This window comes from Syngnathus typhle, linkage group LG2, assembly GCF_033458585.1.
Source record: "Syngnathus typhle isolate RoL2023-S1 ecotype Sweden linkage group LG2, RoL_Styp_1.0, whole genome shotgun sequence".
Taxonomy (NCBI): Eukaryota; Metazoa; Chordata; class Actinopteri; order Syngnathiformes; family Syngnathidae; genus Syngnathus; species Syngnathus typhle.
Genome location: NC_083739.1, coordinates 12579728 through 12602007, shown reverse-complemented (window position 1 = coordinate 12602007; position 22280 = coordinate 12579728). Strand labels below are relative to the sequence as shown.

Below are 22280 nucleotides of genomic sequence, written 5' to 3'. Positions count from 1 at the left end.
TACCATTTGCCCTTTTTATTGAAGCTTTAAAAAAAAAAAGAATTGCAATATCCACCATAAAAACTAATTTGGCTCTTGACCGAGTGAGGACTGCATGCAATAATACCACACAAGCACAACTTCAATGTGTTTAGCAAGTGTTCATTTATTCTGTTAAAATACTTTACACTCGCTAATGGTTCACAGAACCAATTTCATATTAGTCTTAAGTGATAAAGACATAAATCGTAATATTCTACACAAGTAATGTCCGCAGGGTTCAAAACACTTACACCTGCCATCTTGCTACTTTGTCAAAGTGAGTGAAAAATTCTGTGGTTTTACTCACACAAGTGCAAACGAAACAACACCTTGATATTTGGAAGTTCATGCATTCGAGAGAAAACACACAAAGAAAATCCTTTTTAGTGGGCCACTCGTTTCTGCAGTACACATTTTCTTTGGAGGGCAGAGGAAATCTACATTTACGTTTTCTTGATCATACTATTGCTTTGAAATGTGACATTCCTCTTTACATCCACTACTGGAAGGCAGCGGAGTAACCTTGACAGGAGTGCATTGGCGAGTTAGAACCACAAGAGGTCTGCCTTGTGGGCCGAGATGATCAAGTGACCTGAGAGGTCTGTAAATTGCGCACCTCTCCAAAGGCAATAAATAGGAGCCAAAAATACCGTACCACATACGACAACAGAGAAGATAAACATTTTCAATAAAGCATTCATGTAATGAATAACGTGTTACAATGAATGGCTACTCATTATTCTGCATTAAATAGAAAACGCAAGCATTCGCTCTAATACATCCATTCTAATTCACAGGATTATTGAATGTTCAGAAAAGTGCTTTACGTGACACTGCATGAGCATGCATAATTAGTACCGCAAAGACATCTTATGGTTCCAAAATACTGTGAGTGTTAGTGAACCAAAAAATGGCGTCGATACTTCCTACGCGCATACAAGTAAACAAACGAGCTCGGTGTGCTGTCACCGTCAAGTGTCCACAGGTAGTAACACTGGCAGCTTGTTTCCTTACAAACGGCAATACTTTTCGGAACCTTTACAACACTGCACGGAAATAATAAACTGTGAAGATGGCAACAAGGTGAACTTTGACTTGCATATGCCAATGTATTACGCTTTAAAAAAAACAGTTGTATTCGACTTGAGATGCTACATTATAATTTTATAAATAAATACGTCTCTATTGTACAAACTACAGTACCAAGTCATGCGATTAGTGTGTATTTGACACGCAATCAATCTTAATATCCACACCACAAACTATCAAGTGGAAAGAATTTAAAGCTTGATGGTATCTAACGGAGCATGCTGCATGACAAATACAAAAACCATACAATGAGTTTACTGTCCATGTGGGCAGAAAACAAGTGAATCACTGTCTGATAAGAGTACAGTGCGTAGTGTACTTGGCTAGGAATTATTTGGACATTGACAGAGAAAATCAATATCTCACAATGGATTTGAAATTATTCAGTAAAAAAATATAGTCAAAACGTTAGCTTTAATAGCGATCATCATAACTGATTCATGTACCGCACAAAGCATTGCAATGCAATATTTTAAAATTCTTCAAAAGTCAATATTTGAAAGTTTTATTTCAAATCCACTGAGTCAAAAAAAAAAAACTGTCATTGTCCAGATAATTACCAACTACCAGTTATCGGACCCTGTTCCGCTTTAGTAGGCTAATTGCACTGCCTAATTACCGCAGCGTCATCATATAATCAGCTAGTTATCGGACCATGTTCCACTTCAGTAGGCTAATTGCACTGCCTAATTATTGCAGCGTCATAATATAATCAGCTTGACTTTCCAGATGTGCTTGGAAAGAGTAGTAGTGGCCTCTGACGATGTTCTTCGACAAGATCAGCATAGAGGCATGAAAGCCGCGAGGAGGCTCAGAGGCTAAACTCAGGGTCATACTTCTTTATCTCCAGAAGGAGGCGATCTCGGTCACTGAGGGCCTGCGTGAGGGCCATCTGGGCATCCGAAAGCTCGGACTGCAGGTTTTGCCTCTGTAATGGCACCATTATGAGATTAGTTTTCCTACATTTAAGCAGAGTAGTTACGTTCAACTGACGTTGTCCACATCATTTTGATTTCAGCCTCTCAGACGTAACAATTCTGATTCCTGTTATCTTTAGTGTTTAATCAAAATAAGACATTTGCTTTGACTTTTTTGCTGATTGGCTCATTAGATTTCACAACTGGTCTAACAAATGTAAAACATTCGGTGTGTATGGTTGTGCCAGCATGGAAATGGCTTACCTCACTCTGCTGTTTACCAGAGCAGGAATATTTTGGACTATCCAGACCTTCAGTTACAAAGGGAAAAAAAAATGGTCAAAATCAGCAAAACCTTTGCTGTACTATATAACATGCCCACCTTTGAGCCTCATGATTCCATCTTCGCCGCGTTTGAGAAGCAGCTCATCGACAACAAATGTGGCTGAAGTTGGCTGAGGAGCTGTTGGGTAAATTCTCGGGCTATCGTCCTATTAAAAAGAAAAACGAGAGCGACGATCAATTAAAGAACGCCTTACAGCCTTTTAATTAGATCTGTGCTGATGCGGAAACATTTCTAAATAAAAAATGACTTCAATGGCGTACCTTAATTGTAATGGTTACGTTGCTGACGTGTACGTTCATCGGCTGACCATCCACGCTAAATTCATCCTCCAGAAAAGGTCCGATGTTTGCTACGGTGGAGGTTAACAGCTCGACGTGGCAGTCTTGCACTCTGACATCCAGCAAACCTAAAGACTCGCTCGTTTCAGCGCGTCGTGCCGCAGATGGACCACTTTCTGCTCGCATACGGACTGCGGCTGAGCCTCTGCTACCTTGCCCATTCAACTTGTGGGCAGGAGCTGCGCAAAGGGAAAGTTGAGGGCAAGGTGACCCATACATGTTGTATGTTGTTAGCAGTGTGTCTGGTAGCAGCGGTTCAAGTTTACCTTGAATGACACCAGCCAGCAGGTCTAAAACCCTGACGTTACCCATCTGTGCAGAACTTAGATTCTGGGCTTGTACAGCAATAACTTGGTCCTCTCCCTTTATTTCCACAGTGCAGGATGTCCCATTTAGAATAAGTAACAACACAGAGGACTACAAGGAACATACGAAAAAAAGAACCGCAATAATTACTTGTGAAGATAAAATATGTTGAGCAATTCCATAAATGTGTAACCCCTGAATATAAACACCAACCATATCTGCAGACACGTCCTCTGTACTGAATGACAAGGAGCTGCTGAGATCAGCTGATGAGCCTCCCTCTGTGCCAAGAGCAGGGCTGCCTGAAGGATTGACACTGGCGCGTGCGGAATCTACGCCAGACTCTGGAAATGTCAAACGACACACTGAAGGCCCGATTTACAAAAAGGTTAGGACGTGCACTAATGAGAGCCAACTCACTCACACACATATCTGGATGTATGTGGTAGTTCATGTCATTAAAAATGTAACCATTGCAAGTACCTGAATCCATGAGAACGCCCAAATTGTCGCTGGCGTCACTTCCCACAGACAGGTTTTCATCTGGCAGACTGCCATCCAAGATGGCACTGTCAAGAGAATGCAAGGAAGGCGACTGCTTCATCATTTGGTGCCGTAGGCTGGACACCAGGGAGGGGGAAGGCTCCTCTGGATGTTGGACTTGTTCCCTGTCAAACACACACGCATTCGTTAAGAGCGTCAGCCTGTGATGCGGAAACGCCTGATTAAACTGACAACAGCTCAGCGGGAAAGCAATCACACTTACTTGGTCTGCGGACTAAACAGTTTGCTCATCCCGGAGCCACGGCTCAATATGCTAAAGGCGTCTCTTGTTTTTGAAAAGGCGCCTTTGGTTAAGTCCAGCGAGGCACTGATGGCATCTTTGGTCACATCTTTGGTGACATTGATGGCGCTTGATAGTTCTCCCTCCAGGCTGAAGGTGGAAGGCTCTCTGGAGAGCCTCGGGGAGTTCCCGGGTGAGAACTGAGGTGACAGGACTGGGGTGTCCTCAAGGATGGCCGAGACATCACCTTCCAGTGCCTCTTCTACAGCCTCACAAGCCTCCTCCACCGTTCCGTCTTGATCATCGTGGGCTGTGCTGAGGGAGCACACGCCGTTTTCTAAACCGCTGTTCTCGGGGATCAAATCTGTAGAATGATGCGCAGGGGAGATGTCGGAGTCCGTCAGACTGGGGCTGTCGGTCTCTGGAGTATGGGGGACTTCTTCCTCGTGGTCGGTGCCGGCTGGTGGTAAGAGGAGACCCACCTCCACTGAGTCCAAAAGCAGGGCAAGACAAACCGTGGTCGGTTTTGACTTTTGGTCACAACTCTGCTTCATGTCCTTTAGATCCTGACTTAATTCCACTCCCAAACGCGCCATGGCGTCCTTCATTCTCAGCAAGGCAACGTATTGGTAGTGGTTGAGCCACATCTTGACCGGCGTGATGACGTGAGCAATGACGTGGACGTGAGCAAGCTCTCTGTGGGCAAGTTGTTCAGAGGGGAGCTGATGGCCCTCGCTTGGGCTGGTGGGGTAATGTGATGAACCCCCAAACCAGGCAGCGGGCTTGCACATCCATACGGACACAGCAAAGGGCTCCACAAAAGGGTGCGTTTTGCCTTTAGGGAGTCTTCGTGTTCCATCGAAACCTAGCGCGACACGGGACAGGCTTAGGGACCAGACGTCTTGGGATCGCAGTTGTTTCGGAACGGTCGGTGAAGGCGCTGACTCTTGGGAGTGCTGGAAGAAAATGGAGGGGATGGCGCAGAAGGCACTACGGTCTCTGGGGTAAGGACATGGCGGCTCGGGCTGGAAGAAGGAACAGCTTGCAAAGGTGTCACAGGTCATCCTGAGGTCAGCTTTGGAGCCGTGGGGACAGTGGCGGGTGTTGCTGAGAGCCATCTGAGGTACAGTAACAGAAAGGGTCCGAGGACGCTCTGGATGGTCCAATATAGAAAAATCTAAGGGAATCACCACCTAAGGAAAGCAGCAACAACAAAAATAACCATTCCGCCCTTTTTTTTTTTTTTTAAACGAATATCACAACTCACCTTGAGCTGAGCTGCATCCAGACGGATGTCAACATGCTCGTCTGCTTTGCTGCTGTCTTGCAAATGGTAGAAAGCTTTGACCTGGTCCAGAGTGTGTAGCAGCCCTCTTGAAAACAGATTAATCCACAAGACACTTTCTGGGTCAACACACAGCTGGAGGCCATTCACCTGGCCGTACAGGTTCGAGGTTGGCACTGCAAGTATAAAACAAGGTTTAAATTCAATCTCTAGTTCAAATTTCTCAAGATAAAGTTCAAGTATCCTGAAATTGAGGGAAAAACGTATATTGATGCAAATACATTGTAGACTTCATTCATGCTGAACATTTCAGTACTAACTCATCTGAGTTTGTGTTACAGCAAAAGAAAAGAAAAATAAATCAAGTCAGTTACCTGAGAAACTGGGGTTGTTGGGAAAGTAGTATTCAGTAAACTGCAGATGAACTGCCGGTACACTATCTGGCAGATGCAAAACTTTACGATTACATGACAACAGAGGCTGGGTTTTCTTGTTTTGACGGCTCTTTGTAGACACCTGAATGAAAAATATAATAATCATAAGAATTTTAGGCAAATGCAACCAATTATTAAAGAAAATATGTTGAGTGAGGAAGAGAAAAGAAAACATAAATCTTTTTTTCTTTAAAAAAAAAAAAAAAAGAGCCAAAAACATTTCCCCTTGAGGTTCTCACTCAGGCCAAAGGGGAATTAAAAGCTCCTTTAAATAACCCTGAAAATAACAACTGAAACACACTTAGATAAAAAAAAATGAAAAAAAATCAGTGTAGTATCTTTTTTAAAATTTTCCATTTAAGTAAAAATGGTAATGACATGTTTAGCGTATTTTCTGTTGTTTTGTATGAAAAGAAAAACATTTTTAAAACATGACAGTATTATTGCATGTGACCAAGCCGACCTGAATAAATGGAAATTTGACACACCCCAAAATATATTTGCTCTACTTTGTAGCTTGTTTAAATAGCAACCTGCTTGCAGAGCACAACAGTAAACAGGCAAATCAAATGAGGGAATGATAAAATCATGCCTGGTGAATGTCAACGTCGTCTATCCGAACCACCATGCAGCTTGACCGCAAACTCTTCAGAGTTGAGCTCAAAGGACTGGCGCCAGAGTTGTTTCTGGCTGACTGTTCTTTGTCAGAGAGATTTGACTTTGGGCTTGTTGTTCCATCTGAAAAAAGAAAGCGCACTTCTTGACTACAAGAGACAGGATAGTTGAGTGTGAACTTTCATTTGTTTTAAGTCCTCCTTAAACCGCCACCGAACAATCGTGGAGAGTTATATTTACACGACTAATCGATGGAATAATTGATTGTAAGAAAAAAAATCATTTGTTACAGTGCTACTGTAGTGTGTATCATCTAGTACGTGAAATGAATTCTGAATGCATACCTGGAGGTGTCCTTGCGGGGGAATCGTGGTGTGGCCCGGGCGTCTCGGTACACGGACCCGGAAACCCAAACGACTCTGCTCTCATCTGGTAGTCGTGTAGCAGTTTGCCTGCCCACTGCGCCTGAGCTTCCATAGCTCCGCTGTGGCGTTCCCAGTGTCGACATCCATCGGCTGTGGCGGAGCAGCATTAAGCGCCGGTTAAACGTAGACACCAAAAAACGAGCGGCTGAAGTGAGTTTAATAAAAAGAAGGGCTCGTCGCACTCACCCTGCCGGTGAACAGGATAGTAGTCAAAACCCAACTTCCTGAAGGTCAACTGCATTGCACCCTGCAAACCTGGAGGTTCTTCTAGATCTGTCAATATACATATTGTAGCAGTTAAAAGTGATTCTGTTAGGCCTTTATACTTTAACCCAAGTCTGTCCAACGTACCTTCAGCTACAGAGGAACTGTCGTTGCATACATGAAGGTCCAAGCGGGAAATGAAAGTGTGGTAAGAAGATTCCTTCACATCAAAGCGATCAAAATATTGACTCATGTTGTTGGGTGAGCCAATATGAGCGGGTGTTGACTGGGCCCAAAGGTTGTGGAGCCCAGGTGATGGCGGAGCAGTCTGCAATATAATAAAGCTCATTCTCAATATTTAGGAATAGAAAATAGATTAGGGCTCACATTTGAAGTTAACGTGTTTATGTTCTTGAAAAAGGAATGCAATCTTTGAGATGTGTTTTCAGATTAAAACTGAAAACAAAATAAATAAAATCAAAATCAGGCAGCAGGACCTGTAGGGACTCTGCAGTCATGCTCTTCCTCTGCTGAGCAGACTTCTCCATGGCCTCACTGAGCGACTTGGCGTAGCGGATAATGGCTTTGAGCTGAGAGTCGGTCAGTACCCACAACAAGTCATCCAGAATGAAAAGCAGCTTGGAGGCCAACACGTTGCAGTCCTTTATCTGGATGGGACGATGAAACATTTGTGACCCAAATGCAGGGATGGCAGTGATGATACTTTTCAGGCGCTTTCATGCCAAAACCGGCAACTTTTATCCTCACATACACATTACATTAATATAAATAAAAAATACAGAATAATGTATCTTGTTTTGTGCACGGTTTCTTCGACCTCATGTAAAAATTATTTTAAAAGATACAAATTCAAATGAAGTGGAAAATGTCTCACTCTGCGTTTTAGAGCAATGCGAATGCGTCCCTGGTTAGTGATGAGGCGCAACGGGGTGCTACCCAAATCCTGGTCGTCACTCTCAATGGCGTCTGCCTCGATCCTCAAAGTCTGCCAGTTAATTTCCTTGAACGTCAACACCTGCAGAAAACAAAAATAAGAAATAAATAAGTGAACGAACGGGTCCACAACACACACAGCAAACATGACAGTCGTTGATGGGAAAAGGATTTGAGTAAAACATTGCACTGGTACCTCTCCTCTCTTTGGGTCTGTGATGCGAGTGAAGCGGAGGTCGCTGCGTTGCCATTTGGGGTTGAGGCTGTTGCCTTGCAGCTGCCACAGCTCAAAAGAGGCATGGAAAGCCAGAGCGTGCACTTTGATGGTGATGGAGTTGATCCTAACAGACATGCCCTCCACTACTTTCTCGGCAAAGCCGTATTCGCTGCGAAGAGTGGCGGCAAAGGTGAGGCAATGTGCTGAATTTCAGCAGGATCTCTGGAGGCTTACCTCTGGCCCTCTGTGATGGCGATAGGAGAGGGGCCATTGGGAGGACGTGGCTCCTCGCATGTCCTCATTTCTACCTCCACTTTATCCAGAAACTGCACAAAAGAGGAAAAGCGAGTAGAATTGAGCATGTTATTTAAAAAAAAGTTTACTTAAGATAGAGACCTTTTTAATGAAAACTAAATACTGGAAAATAGAGGGAACTTCTTACCAGGCAGATGGGGCTTGTTTTTAATTTAGTCCATTGTATCTGCAAAGATAGCAGTCAGTCAAAGTCAGTCAAGGCCGTCACAAAACTTTTTGTGCAGGATTCCACACTTCATTGTATTCAGCAGGCATGACGCAAGCATATTGTCGACACTTCTCAATGCCATTAAGAACATCACATTAGAAAAAACACTGAAAATTCATTCTAATAATAGTGTGCACATCAACAGTTAAATCCAGTTCAACATCCATCCATTTTCTGTACCGCTTAGTCCCCACGGGGGTCGCGGGGGTGCTGGAGCCTATCCCAGCCGTCATCAGGCAGTAGGCGGGGGACACCCTGAACCGATTGCCAGCCAATCGCAGGGCACACAGAGACAAACAACCATACGCACTCGCACTCACACCTAGGGACAATTTGGAGTGCTCAATCGGCCTACCAAGCATGTTTTTGGGATGTGGGAGGAAACCGGAGTGCCCGGAGAAAACCCATGCGGGCCCGGGGAGAACATGCAAACTCCACCAAACTCCACACAGAAAGGGCTGGAGGTGGAATTGAACCCGCATCCTCCTAACTGTGAGGCGGACGTGCTACCCAGAGCGCCACCAAGCCGCCCCAGTTCAACATGTTAAATTCAATTAAGTATCCAATAATACTTTGATCATGATTTATAGACGTCATTGAATCAAGTTACCAACCAATGAAAAAGGTGCTTTCATAGGTCAAACCAGTAGAGCTGTCAGCTTGTCTTGTTTTGAAAGTGACTCACCCTGATTGCGGCTTTATTGCAGTAGACACGTGTGACGGCCAACCAGGTAGGCAGGTCGAGCATGTTCTGCAGAACCTCTTCATCAAGCTCAAGATTGGACAACTGCCCTTCGCCCTTCAAGGTACTCAGGTTGATCTTGTCTGGGGACAGATTCTTGGCAAACCTAAGAAGAATAAACAGACCAAAGACAATCGTTACTTTTTTTTATCTGACAATATCAGGTCACAGATTTAGGGGGAAAAAATCTCAATATATTTCAGGGCTTTTTTAACACCAAAGAAACACTCCAATTTTATATTTAGACAGCTTGGTTAACTAGAACCAATAAAATAATGACAGAATTAAAAGCAAAAGGCAACGCAACAGCAATGAGGCAACAATCTCTACAGTTCACACACAAAGCAGGATTCTGACGCATCAACGTGACATTTCAGAGAATTGTGCAAAATTGTTAGTCAACACAGTGACCTGCCTGACAGACCTGACAGACCAGTTGAACACTTGGTCAATAGCAAACTTCAATTGTCAGACAAAAATGCGGGTTTGTTTGCACTTCTGCTACTTTGATTTGCTGGAATTAAAAACAACATTAGTTCAAAGACTATAGCGGCTCTGGTCATTTAAATTAATCGTTACGATTAATTTAGGATTAAGGTAAGATTAATGTTAAGATTAACATGCTTCAATTGAGTTCAAATATTCAAGAGTTTATGGAAAACAAAAGAGGCACTGTAAAACTGTTGGCCTGACAATTAAACAGCTCTAAAATTGATCTTAAACAATGTACAAAGAGGATCCGTTTTAAAATACTTAATGGGACTACTACATGCGAGACTGGCTTTGAATACATGGCAAACCGCTAGAAATTAGTACAGCCATCTTACATTAATGTATCTTAATATGGTATCAGTTGAAATCAAGAATTTGTGATTCTTTAATATGTCACGTTCATTTATTTTTAGGCTTTTCGACGATACAGTTAGATCTCTAAATCCGCTAACGCACTGCAGTACCACCAACCATTGTCTACATACTTAAAAAAATGTAATGGAAAACTGTGATGGTACCAAGATGAATTCCATCGATTTTCATTCAAAAGACGGGCTTTCAAGTTTCATAAAGAATATGCCTTCTAAGTAACGCATAATTGTAATTTCTCTGCTCTTTTGATATTCTGCAAGCAGACGTTTTAAACACGTTCGACAAAAAAAAAGGAAAAAAAGTGCCACATCAACTGCCGATGCGAACCATTTAATAGTGATTGTTGACGCCGCCAGCCAGCATCCTGCAAGGCTAGCAGGCTATCCTACATGACACTTACCTTGACAAATGTTTCAGAATTTGCTTTTTGATAATCCCGGCCATTGCTGAGGCTGCTGTGGTCGTACCGTATCTCTGCCGAATGGGTTTCTATTTATATCAACATTTACTAGCTTGGAAAACGCTCTATTGAGAATGCATCACTGGCTGGGGGTATCTTAAAAGCCATGGCGATGCTGCTAGGCTAGTATCTCGCTCCCCATCGTAGAGCACTCTCTCTCTCTCTCTTTCTTTCTTTCTTTCTTTCTCTCTCTCTCTCTCTCTCTCTCTCTCTCTCTCTCTCTCTCTCTCTCTCTCTCTCTCTCTCTCTCTCTCTCTCTCCTTTTTTCTCTCACGCTCGCCACCATAAACCGCACTGAAGAAGCAATAGCGTCATCTGTCGGGACAATATATACGTATATACATATATATATTATTAATATATATATTGTTTTAACAGAATACGTACCTATAGGTAAACACGGTACGTATTCTGTTAAAACCGGAAGCTGGAATCTTTTGAGAACTATTTGGGGACAAGGCTATGCATTATGATGCAAAAGGTTGAAGTAACACTAATTTAAATGATATGTTATATATTAATGATTTTTATGTATGTAAATAATACATTTTATATCATGTGTTAAAAAACACATCATGCTCATGATTTCTTATGATAGCAAAATTTCAAGTACGTGTTATGCCACCAAATATTAAATGTCATTCAATTAGGTTACTTTATTAATAATATCTGTTCAAATACATTAGTTCACATGAAAGGTGGGTAGCTTTAAACAAAATGTTTCACAGCAGAAAAGTATGTGTTCTTGTGTACATGTAGGTACATACGTGTTTTTAATTTTATTATTCATATATTTCGATGATGATGATTTTTGCTATTCTTATTATTATTATTATCATTATTATTTACCTGGTACGTAGTAATTCCCAGTCACGTGGCCTCGGCGGTGTCAGAGGTGAGCGATGCGATTGTGACATGCGCACTGGGCTCTGTTGTTCACAGTTTTGTTATGGCAAAAGCAGGCCTGCCTCTGTAAAAGGAGTTTCTTTTTTTAATTTCATTTTCAAGAGGCGAAGTGACGATGGAGGGTATGGACCTGGACGTAGACCAGGAGCTCACGCAGAAATTTAGTTGCATGGGCACAACGGACAAAGACATCCTCATCTCGGAGTTCCAGAGGCTGCTCGGCTTTCAGCTTAACCCCGCCGGATGCGCCTTCTTTCTGGACATGACCAACTGGTGAGCTCGGGGACTGAACTGGCCTGTCGCTCGGACTTGGTGTTAGCTATTGCACGCTTGCCAGCTAACATTACTTTCGCGGAGGGAAGACAATATTAATACTCGGGGAATATTTTTTGATCAATGTAGCGTGCGTTAGATCGAATGCTATAATGTTATGATAATTATTTGAACAAGCATATATGATAGATAAATTGCTGACGCTAACTTTGAAAGGAATTTAGATACTATATGGTCACAATACAAAGTTACGCCGTTAGCTGAAGGAATACATGTAGTTTTCCTCATCTATTGCTTTCCACGGCTATCATTATATTTGCCACCAATGTTAAACTCGCTAAACTGAACGCAATAACTATCTACTATATTTTTCCCGTGATGCCAATTTTGCGTGGGTTTTGTGAAACACACCATTAATCCACCTAAGGATAGTTGCTCATGAGTCCTGTGTTATGTAACCTGGCAGCCAAAACCGAAACGTGTAGCAAGCCTGGACCAATTGTCATTCCATGTTATTAGATGTTAACGTAACAGTATAAACTTAACAATTTACACAATGTATGAATGAAGGTAGATTGTACTTTGCTTTGGAGACAAATATTGTTATTACGCTGTCGTGCGTGTCAACATTCGGCTGTGGGCTAGCGCAAGTCACGTGACAAGGTTGTAAGCGCTCCTCGCAACCAGTTTGCTAAAAATAAGATCTGCTGGTTTATGGATGACGAGCGCGTCACGTGAAACACCCACGCACACATTTAGTGGGCTGAAATATGGCAAGTTAATTCAATGTTTAAATGCTCCTTTTGACTGTCTGGACCTAACGTTGCCGTGACGTCGACGTCTAGGCTGAGGATTTTTTTCTTTTCATTTCAAAACATTTTTGCCCTCTGCTAAAATTAAATTATGAGAAAAGACCTGATTTGTCACCTACTGCTTGTTGCATTTATATTAAAATATTGAGCAAAATAACCCGAGTCACCACCCAAAAAGAATGCAAAGAAATTTCTCTGTGATTATTTCTTTCTTTAGTGATGTGTCAAATATATATTTTCCTGGCCATCACCAAATGTGACATCTCACTGGCTCATAACATTTAATGCAATAGTCATGTCCACACTTGATGACAAAAGCAGTCAAGCTTCTAGAAGTCTTTATAATTGATAGCTATGAAATTAATATGAAAACCAGTAGCACTAATCAATGTTGTGTGACTACCTTTTTCAGGAATTTACAAGCAGCCATTGGAGCCTACTATGACTTTGAGAGTCCTAATATCAGTGCGCCCTGCATGTCACTTGTGAAAGATGTGACTATTGGTGAAGGGGAATCAGTTCCGCCTGACACGCGTTTCACCAAGACCTGGAGGATACAGAACACAGGTAAAGCCCACACAACAGTCATGCAGTATATTTCTCAGGTGTAAAATCTTTTAAACGACGATTTACCATTTTAAGTAGCTCTGATGTGCTTCTCAGTGGAATATCTCGAAGAGTTTTGGGGGTTTCCCCTTTTTTGCAGTTTGTACTACATGAATCAAGTTAAATAGCATCACATTCATTCCTGCCTGTCTTCTAGGTGCAGAGTCTTGGCCTCCTGGGGTTTGCCTGAAGTATGTTGAAGGAGATCAGTTTGGTCATGTAAACATGATAACGGTCCGGTCTCTAGCCCCTCAGGAAATGACGGATGTGAGTGTGCCTATGCATAGCCCAGGCTCTCCTGGTATGTACCAGGGTCTTTGGAGAATGTGTACAGCGACAGGACTTTACTATGGAGGTAGGCGTGACCAAACAAAATACATAGCCACTGTTGCAAGGCACCAATCGGGCTAATCCACCCTGATTTTTTTGGAACAGATATTATTTGGGTGATCCTGAGCGTGGAGGTCGGCGGCCTTCTTGGTGTCACACAGCAGCTTTCATCTTTCCAAGCGGAGTTCAACACCCAACCTCATCGCAACGTAGAGGGAAATTACAACCCCTTCGCCTCACCAGAGAAAAGCAAATGGCCCAACGGCAACAGCGACCTCCACCACGATGGCAGCCATAAAGTCTCAGAGGAACACTGGCAGGGGAGCCCAAACCAGTTGCAGCCAGATCAGAATGGACTTTCACACAACTCTGTGGACATAGTAGCAAACAGCCTACAAAGCAATCTGTCAATAGTCACTTATAACCAGGTAAGGTAACACAAGGCCCACAAGGATATTTTTGATTTCCAGACTGTCTGACAGAAATGCCATATGTCACATATGGTCAATTTCATTTTTTTTTTTTCATCACCAGAAATGTCCACTTTATACTTCAGGTTTCAAGTGGGATTAAATTAAAGCCAAGTGTTCCCCTCCAACAGCCTGAGCCCACATTTTGGCTTGACAAGTCTGCACGAGCTCAGTTGTGATATTGTAAATGAAAATCCTTGGTCTGTACACTTGATGTTGCCTAACTTGTTCTTTCTCATTACAGGGTTTACAGGAGCCTTCCCCGTTTGGTCACTCATGAATTTTGGGACTAGTTCTAGAGAAGCTGCAGTAATAAACGCCTCTGGGGCCTACCACGTGGATGAGAGAAGGAAGAGGTTCTTCTATCAGTTGCTGCGGGAAAGTCTGTAATCAATTTATGCAAAGCAACTGTACCCTGCAGCGGCACTCTTGAGCAGCAGAGGTCTCTGAAGTCGGATCCACCGACATCCCACCACCACTGTATGCTCACGTGAATGCTAAGTTAAAAAGTAGCGCAATTGAGTCTTTTGAGTGATCACTTTTTCTTTTTTTCATACAATTTAGTAGTCGGACTGCAAAGTTACGTGTATTGGTCAAATTGCGTGTGTATTCTTGTGAGTGTGAGTTCAAGGTGAAACCTTGGAGGAAAAGCCATTTATTTTGCCAATTTATTCTCCGCTTTGCGCTTTGATGGCCCAACGTATCGATTGCTTGGGTTTCGGGAAAGTTTCCCTTTAACAAAGAAAAATAATGTGGTCATTACATAAAACGCATGTCTTGTTTTCTTAATACACAGAGACTCCAGAAAATATGAAAAGCTCAAGCCAGATAGTGTATTTGTACACACCCACCCACCCATTAAAACTGAAGCAATAGTTTCTGAAATAGAATGCACTACAATGATCTTCCACTAGAGGGTGTCATGTTCACTGTACTGGGCCGCTTCACACATAGTTTGTACCCGAGTTTTTCAGCCACGTTTGAATTACTGCGAGAATTTAATTTTTACAGAACTTATATTCTGCACTCTTTAGGATGCCTCACACTGGTTTTCATCAGAACGAGACTGGAAAAGCTAGTGTGGGATGATTGAACCCAAACTTTGGTTTGCTGTATAGAATTAAGTTAAGTATCTGAGTAATATTCATTGACTAAAATCAATTTTTTTACAAGTCATCTGGTGAGGAAATATTATTAAATAAGAGCCATAGGCTTTTGGTCCAATGTAGAGACAATTTGGACAACGACCTTTTTTTGTCTGGAGGATTCAATTAAACTCGTGTATCTTTTTGGGAGAAAGCCAGAATACACAGAGAATATTCACACAATTATGTGGAGAAGCTGGAGACTCCGCAGCGAAATCTGAGATCCAAACTCACAACCTTTGATGGGCTAACAAACAGGCGCTTCACCGTGCTGCCTTTGAATTATTTTCTTTAACGTGTATGCTGTTTTATAGTTGACACCTATTCTAATCATGTCTCCATCTTATAAGCTCAGGAATTGCGTGATTTATCGCAATTCCCTATCCACAGAATCAATTTATCCATAATATCACCGGACTGCAGTTTTTATGAACTGCAACGCATTATTGAAAAAAGTCGAATCATGCCCATTTTCATTTTATAGCGCTTGCACAATATCCTTTAATTTGAATGTATTTGATGAATGTTGAGAAGGAAAAAAACATTTGGCAAAATGATTAAATAGCCCTCACATTTGTGTTTGTGTTCAATACTATTCTGCATCTTTGATTTCCTTGGATGGATGCAAACATCATCAATCCCGTCGTGACTTAAGAACAGACACGACAACAATGGTGGTGGTGTCTTTTTTTTTTTTGCTGCATATTTCGCAGCACTGGACTGGCTGATCTATGCACTGAGTAACATGACCTCTTCAAGCTTGTGTGTACGTGCGTGTGCGCGTGTGTTTCTTCCGACAGTTGAGTTCCGAAGGGCTAATTGACTCTGAGAGTGTTAGTTCCAGCTAATTTGAAGAGTACTTTGACTGGTGAGCATCTTCCATGCGGCTGCATCTTGTGAACCCTAGAACCAGGGTGAACTTTGACAAAACCAGCTAACAGCGAAGCATGCCAAAAAGAAATAAAAAATGGGTAGTGACTTGTCAAGTGCAATGTGTTTTTGTCTGAAGTTACCAATGATGAGTCATACATACAGCAGCATGCTTGAGGACGAGGGCGTGTTCAAAGATTTTTTTTTTCTTGTAAGTTTGATGAATGTTTGTATGAATAAATTATCACTGATAATTGAAGCCTTTTTTTCTTGTTTGCATCAAACAAACATGGAACACTGCTCCTTGCCGTGAACGCTCAAATAAAGCCTCCCCCCCCCGTGCCAGAGATATCACATTAGCCTAAAAGCTGAATTCAAATGCCTTGTGTTGTCTGAAATACAGTGATCCCTCGCTACTCTGCGTTTCGTTTATCGCGGCTTCACTACATTGGGGATTTTTTTTCTAAATTAAAAAAACATTTAAAAGTCCAAATAAAACTTCTAAATTGAGGAAACATGTGTCTAAGCTTTAGGACAATGTGATATTGCTCCAAATGTTCGTTTACATTCCTTTAGAAGTCTGTTCATAAATTGTAAATACAATACTATATGATCAATAAATATATAAGTGTACCACAAAAGCGCAAGCCCCAGTTTCTAATTGCGTTTGACTACGAAAATGCCAAAAGAATGGGGGAAAAAAATGTTCCAGACTTGAACTAAACACCTTAGCCTTTTTCTAAGCTGTCATACTTATTGTGAAGGGGGTGGCAGTTAATGTGCAAGATTTCAAACTAAATTCATATTTTATTTGTCATGGGCGTAGTCATACCGTATGTAAATGGACAGAGTTGTGCATGTCTCTCATTTGGCTCATTGAAACATGAACAAAAAAATTAATGAGAGAGAAAGTTTTGGCATCAAACTCAGAGGAAGAGCTTAACATGTTATCAGATCTTTTCTTGCCCTCCATTTATTGGAGGGAGGAGTCAGGTTACTTGCTTGCCTGGAGGCTTACTGGTCTGCATGGGGCTCCTCAACGGCTCCTGTCCATCAGCACTAGAAACGACCTGGAAATGCTTGCTGATCTGAGGAGCACAAGAGAAATGTGGAGGCGGATAAATATAAAGTTGTGAAAACCTGTTATAAAAAATGTTTTTAAAATTGGGGGATAATATGAGTAGCTTTAGAATAATTCAACACTGTTTAGTCAAAGCAAACATTGACACAATTTCTTCCACTTCTTGTTGTTTGACTTTCCAATGAGACTCTGCAACTTTACAAAACAACTCGTGGGGATGGTTGTATTGGTTTCATTTATTGATACCAAAAACAGATTATTTATAGAAATACAGAAGCTGGCAAAATAAAAAAGACCTAAGTTGGGGTTTGTTTGTATTTTGCCAGTTACCTGGTCTACTAATGTATTTTTCACTCAAACATTGTGATCCATGCTTTAACTATCCTTAAATACAATGTACTTTTGTCTACATCAGAAACATTTCTAAAATGATTACTAATTATGATTACGTTTAAGTTTTGACCAAATTGGCCCCTCCCTGATTTTGTCACACCCCGTTTTACACAACTGAGATGTCAAACTAGAAGTCAGGCACGTTCTGCTGAGGGCCAGGGACCAAACAAGGTGTCTCAGGGGTCATCGTGGATTGAAGCAAAACAGCTCTAAACCAACAAGAACTTCCGTTTGACACTACAGCTATTTTTGCCGAGAGGCAAGTGAGTTTAAGGGGTCCAGAAGAGCGCAAAACCATTTCAGGGAAGGACACAGACAAGGTGGAGCAGTTGCATCAGGAGAGGAAACTGATCTCCACTGGCAGCCACTTTGAGCTAACAGATAAGGTAAGAAATTCCCATTCATTATTATTTCACATCTGCAAGTTAACCTTTAGATCAGGGGTCACCAACATTTTTTAACTACTTCTTGGGTACTTGTTTATGCGACCATTGACATTCAATATACTGCAGATTCTTTTGTTCAGACAAGTAAGAATTTGCTACCCGCTTGACAGTTTCGAGGACGGATCTGAGGATGACTGGAGACACAGTCGAAACTGTCAAGCAGGTAACATCTTAAATATTTTTACTTGTCTGAACAAAAGAATCTGCAGTATATAATTACGAAGATATGATGAATCTCATCGTAACGTTGACATTCAAATTGATTACTGACTTGATATGCACTTTTGGAATCGGATTTTTATTTTTAATAGCAATGCAAAAGAATTACACACATCTCTAGTGAACAATTTTTACAACACGCCGACAACGGGCGACTTACAAGGTCCTTGGGGGCTCCATATTGGTGACCCTTGCTTTTGATTAATTCATCTGTGGCACACTTCTGCGAGGGGAGAGAGAGAAAATGAGAGAGAGAGAGAGATATTGTTTATTTTGGATGAAGGAATATCCAGAAGAGCAAGTTTTCACTGCAGCCAAACTTTGGAACGGCAGTCATTGGTGCATTCAACTATATAAGTCATGCTCATTGTAATCCGCTCCCTCAACTAAAACCAGAATTGTACCTTGTTCTCTTTTCTTTCTTGATATCAGCGTAAGAACAATTTTGTCGAATATAAAGTGTTTCCTTTTGGTGCGTCAACTATCATAAGTATTGTCAAAGTGGGTCAACAAAATAATCTGCTTTTTTTCAGACTTCCGTGCAGTTGAGGATGGAGAGTTCAGGTTATGATGACATCATGAGCTCCAGAGGACATTCATCTCTCGGCCTAAGCCCCCCATTTGACGACGATGGAATTCACTGGGCGGAGGAGCTCGAGGATATCAAACCTTCCCACAGTTTGTTGAGCCTCCCATCTCTTAACTGCCCTACTGATTATGAAGAGTTAGCGAGTGAAGAACTGTGGATGGCAGAGGCTGCCGCAATTCCTGCTCAAGGTCTTGGACGTCCAGAGCCAAACCCGCCCACACTCAGCCCGGCTCAGAACCCTCCCATTGACGTGCAGGGTAAAGCAGAGGACTACTGTCTGGAGCAGGTCCAATCGATGGTGGTGGCAGAAGTGCTAAGTGACGTCACGAAAGCCTGCAAGCTGCTCAACATTGCACCAGGTACAACTGCTGGTTCCATGTCGAATTATTGGCTAAACTCGAAACACTGCGCTTGCTATCAATATGCCCCAACCCTTGGGGAGCTGCACACCTTGTGCAAACAGACAATCCTAATAGGTCCTTTTGAACTGACAGCCTAAAAATCTTTCTTGGTGATGCTGATTGTTTGCTGTGTGACAGCACATTCAGTCCCAGAAAAAAGCAGACATACAAATGTCATGACGCCAGTCATTGCAACTTGGACTGAAGTCACTGGATCATTTTTAATTGGATTTGACAGAAAAAACGTAAATACTTGAAACTTTACTTGAACTTGGGAGTTAAATACTTAGGAATTGATTTGGCTTGAGATACTATGATGACTTGATTGCTGTTTATTTTATTTGTTTGGTTTAAAGAACAAATCTAAAATTCTGGTCATGAGTGGAGGATTAGCCTGCCAGTTAGTCAAAAACCCTCATTAGGGACAGGTTCACACTCTCAAATCTATTAACCAAAAAGTAGCATGAAATTTTAATCCATCACATATCTTCTTTAGCAAAGTTCAGGGAAGCTGACATTCAAGCATTGAGTCTCAAGCCACAAGTCTATTTTGATTATGGATAATGATAGGATTGAAATAGAAACCGTTTGAAAATAGTGTGAATTTCACTTTCAAGTAGTACAAGGAATAACATCGCAGATTTTTTTTTTCAAATAAAAAAAACATTTAAAAGTCTAAATAAATCTCCTAAATTGAGGAAACATGTGTTTAACCTTTAGGACAATGTAGTATTCCTCCAAATGTTCGTTTACATTCCTTTAGAAGTCCGTTTTTGCGTGTTAGCACTTCTTGTTGGTGACCGTACTTTGCAGATTTCACTTATCGCGGGTGGTTTTTGGAACCAATTATCCGCGATAAACGAGGGATTACTATACTGTCATCCAGTCTTTGGATTCCTCTCGGCAGAACACAAGGAGAGTACACTAAGGAGAAAGTGTCCTTTTTGCTTAGGAAGAACATGAGGCCTACGTCACCATGCAGTAAACACAGCTACTTTTATGTGGAAGATTTGCAACGTAGTGGAAGGATGCTTTCTTAAAATGGAACCCAGAGGCAACAAAAGTAATGAAAACAGAAGGGGCCCCAGCATTGAACCCTGTGGAATACATAATGTGGCTCGTTGTGTTTATTCTTGTTTGAATTTTCCTCCACAGACCCGCAAGAATGGAGCTGCATGCACGTTTACAAGTGGCTGCTGTGGACAGAGCACATGTACGGACTGCCACAGATGAGCGTGCTCTTCAAGGAGCTGAGTGGAAGGGACTTGTGCTCCATGTCAGAGGCTAACTTCAGAGAACGTTCCTTGCAGTTTGGAGATATACTATATGCTCATCTCGACATCTGGAGATCTGGTAAGAATTGAGGCAGGTGAAAAGTTGAACCTTGCCGCGATGTCCAGAGGCAAACTAGTGGGCAGAGAAAGATGTTTGATGTATTTCGGAAACGGCTGCTGAATTCAATGTTGTGTTGTTTTTCGTTAGCTGCAGCAATGAAGGACCTGTGGCCAGCAGAAGACTTTAAGTCAGGTAAATCTTGGACAGGTTTATACATTTGTGCATGGATCTACAACATTATTTCCACTAACAGCTATGAATGCGTTGCCTGAGACTCTACCTCTCTTTTTTTTTTTAAATATTTTTTAGCAAATGACAGTTCTTGGTGCAAGTGCCCTAGTCAGCCAATCCATTTGTGGCAGTTCCTCCGGGAGCTGCTCCTCAAGCCGCACAACTACAGCCGCTGTATTCGCTGGATCAACAAAGAAAAGGGTAAGCCATAGAGAACTGGCATCCATTTCAAATATTTGTTAGCTCTGAGAATGAGATCAAACCACTGAAACAGTGAAAAAAGTTGATATGACACCATTGTAAATTAAGTTTGATTAAGAGCTGGTTTGGTTTGACTGATGTAACATCTTTGAATGTCTATATTTCTCATATTCAGTCGTTATTTAATCACCCAGAAAAGACCATATCTTGAAAAAAATACAATACTTGTAGGGCTGTGTGTCACTAGTGTAGATGTGAATCACATACTGTACTTTTATTTTTCTCAAGGTATATAAATTCTCTAATGTGTCCATAGGGATCTTCAAAATAGAAGACTCGGCTCATGTGGCCAGGCTTTGGGGCATCCGAAAGAACCGCCCAGCAATGAACTATGACAAACTGAGTCGATCTATACGTCAGTACTACAAGAAGGGCATCATTCGAAAGCCGGATGTGTCACGCAGATTGGTCTACCAATTTGTAAATCCTATATGACCGAGCTGTTTGTTGCATCAGGTTGGCAACAAGCTGTAAAAAATGAAGATGTGCTGGACATAAGCATAAGAACTTGTAAGCTTCCTGATGTACTTGATAATTTCAATTGTAAAGACTGCCTACTAAAATGTGCACTTCTGCCTATTAGAAAAAAAAAAGTTTGTTTTAAATCTTGCATATCACATTCATAAATTCTTCCGTTTGACTCATCCAGTTGTGGTCTCCTCAATATTTATGAATTTATGAACATGTCTTGTAAACAAGCATTGCAGTCAAGCTAAGAAGTAAGCTAATGCTAACTGCTAGCATTAGCGAGAAGCTAACGAATACACATTATTGTGGTCCCCCAAGGATAAAACAGCACATTTGACACAATTCATCTGATACGACTACTAAAAATACGTCAACAATAACTGAAAATATAGAACGCACAGCACTAAAATCAGCAAAAAGACTGATGCTATTGCTATAAAATCTATATATCCTTGATTAAGCAAGACTTCCTGAAAAATTAAACTTTACCAGGCACCTTTTTATGGTTCTGATGCTGGGGTACGGTGTAAGGAGTTGTGTGGATTGATGCATCCAACAAAGGAACATTTTGATCTCTCCACTTCGGCATCCTTGAGTTGTTTGGACTACAAAAGTCTCTCCAAGTAATAAAGATGGCGGATGTGTAAAACCATTTGGCTGCACCCGGTACCTTGTTTGGTAGTCCCGCCCCAAATGATGTGACGTAATAAATAAAAATACGTTATAGAAAATGAAGAAAACTGAACTGAGTAGAAAAATAGCCCCGAAACAGATCATAAAAGTATCTCTGCGACACCTTTCTACAATCTTGGAGACTCCAAGTGCACAATAAAATGAATATAAAAGCAAAAAAAGTGGATTTTCCATGATCGTATGTCTCCGGTGCAGACATTTTAAATCATTTTGAATTTTAGGTTAAA

The 22280-nt window shown here is 41.6% G+C and overlaps 3 protein-coding genes and 1 long non-coding RNA gene across 7 annotated transcripts; 2 read left to right on the top strand and 2 right to left on the bottom strand.

The window, feature by feature from the left end:
• Positions 1–125: 125 nt before the first annotated feature.
• Positions 126–10713, bottom strand: bltp3a (bridge-like lipid transfer protein family member 3A). 2 transcript variants are annotated; one of them, XM_061268382.1, is made up of 21 exons: positions 10465–10713; positions 9144–9306; positions 8378–8416; positions 8170–8261; positions 7915–8104; positions 7660–7800; positions 7262–7432; positions 6912–7092; positions 6747–6833; positions 6480–6650; positions 6113–6258; positions 5461–5602; positions 5069–5262; positions 3784–4994; positions 3501–3685; positions 3231–3361; positions 2978–3128; positions 2634–2890; positions 2410–2518; positions 2292–2338; positions 126–2038 (listed from the first exon to the last, which is right to left on the bottom strand). In XM_061268382.1, exons 1-21 carry the CDS (start codon positions 10506–10508, stop codon positions 1922–1924), a joined length of 3969 nt encoding a protein of 1322 aa, XP_061124366.1. In that variant the 5' UTR covers positions 10509–10713; the 3' UTR covers positions 126–1921. The 2 variants fall into 2 exon arrangements, with proteins under 2 accessions (XP_061124366.1, XP_061124359.1); XM_061268375.1 differs by having other exon boundaries at positions 2634–3128.
• On the top strand, positions 9135–15661 carry LOC133145221 (protein ILRUN-like). Of its 2 annotated transcripts, none has more exons than XM_061268482.1 (6): positions 9135–9264; positions 11533–11703; positions 12928–13082; positions 13279–13476; positions 13557–13879; positions 14166–15661. In XM_061268482.1, exons 2-6 carry the CDS (start codon positions 11546–11548, stop codon positions 14199–14201), a joined length of 870 nt encoding a protein of 289 aa, XP_061124466.1. In that variant the 5' UTR covers positions 9135–9264; positions 11533–11545; the 3' UTR covers positions 14202–15661. The 2 variants fall into 2 exon arrangements, with proteins under 2 accessions (XP_061124466.1, XP_061124461.1); XM_061268477.1 differs by lacking the exon at positions 9135–9264 and adding an exon at positions 9632–9797.
• LOC133145246 (uncharacterized) lies at positions 15223–22020 on the bottom strand. Its single transcript, XR_009710872.1, has 3 exons — positions 21857–22020; positions 18236–18298; positions 15223–17024 (listed from the first exon to the last, which is right to left on the bottom strand). It is a non-coding gene; the product is annotated as an uncharacterized LOC133145246 (long non-coding RNA).
• Positions 17353–21527, top strand: LOC133145209 (SAM pointed domain-containing Ets transcription factor-like). 2 transcript variants are annotated; one of them, XM_061268461.1, is made up of 6 exons: positions 17353–17796; positions 18609–19023; positions 20221–20418; positions 20548–20592; positions 20710–20832; positions 21149–21527. In XM_061268461.1, exons 2-6 carry the CDS (start codon positions 18627–18629, stop codon positions 21325–21327), a joined length of 942 nt encoding a protein of 313 aa, XP_061124445.1. In that variant the 5' UTR covers positions 17353–17796; positions 18609–18626; the 3' UTR covers positions 21328–21527. The 2 variants fall into 2 exon arrangements, with proteins under 2 accessions (XP_061124445.1, XP_061124454.1); XM_061268470.1 differs by lacking the exon at positions 17353–17796 and adding an exon at positions 18158–18508.
• Positions 22021–22280: the final 260 nt, after the last annotated feature.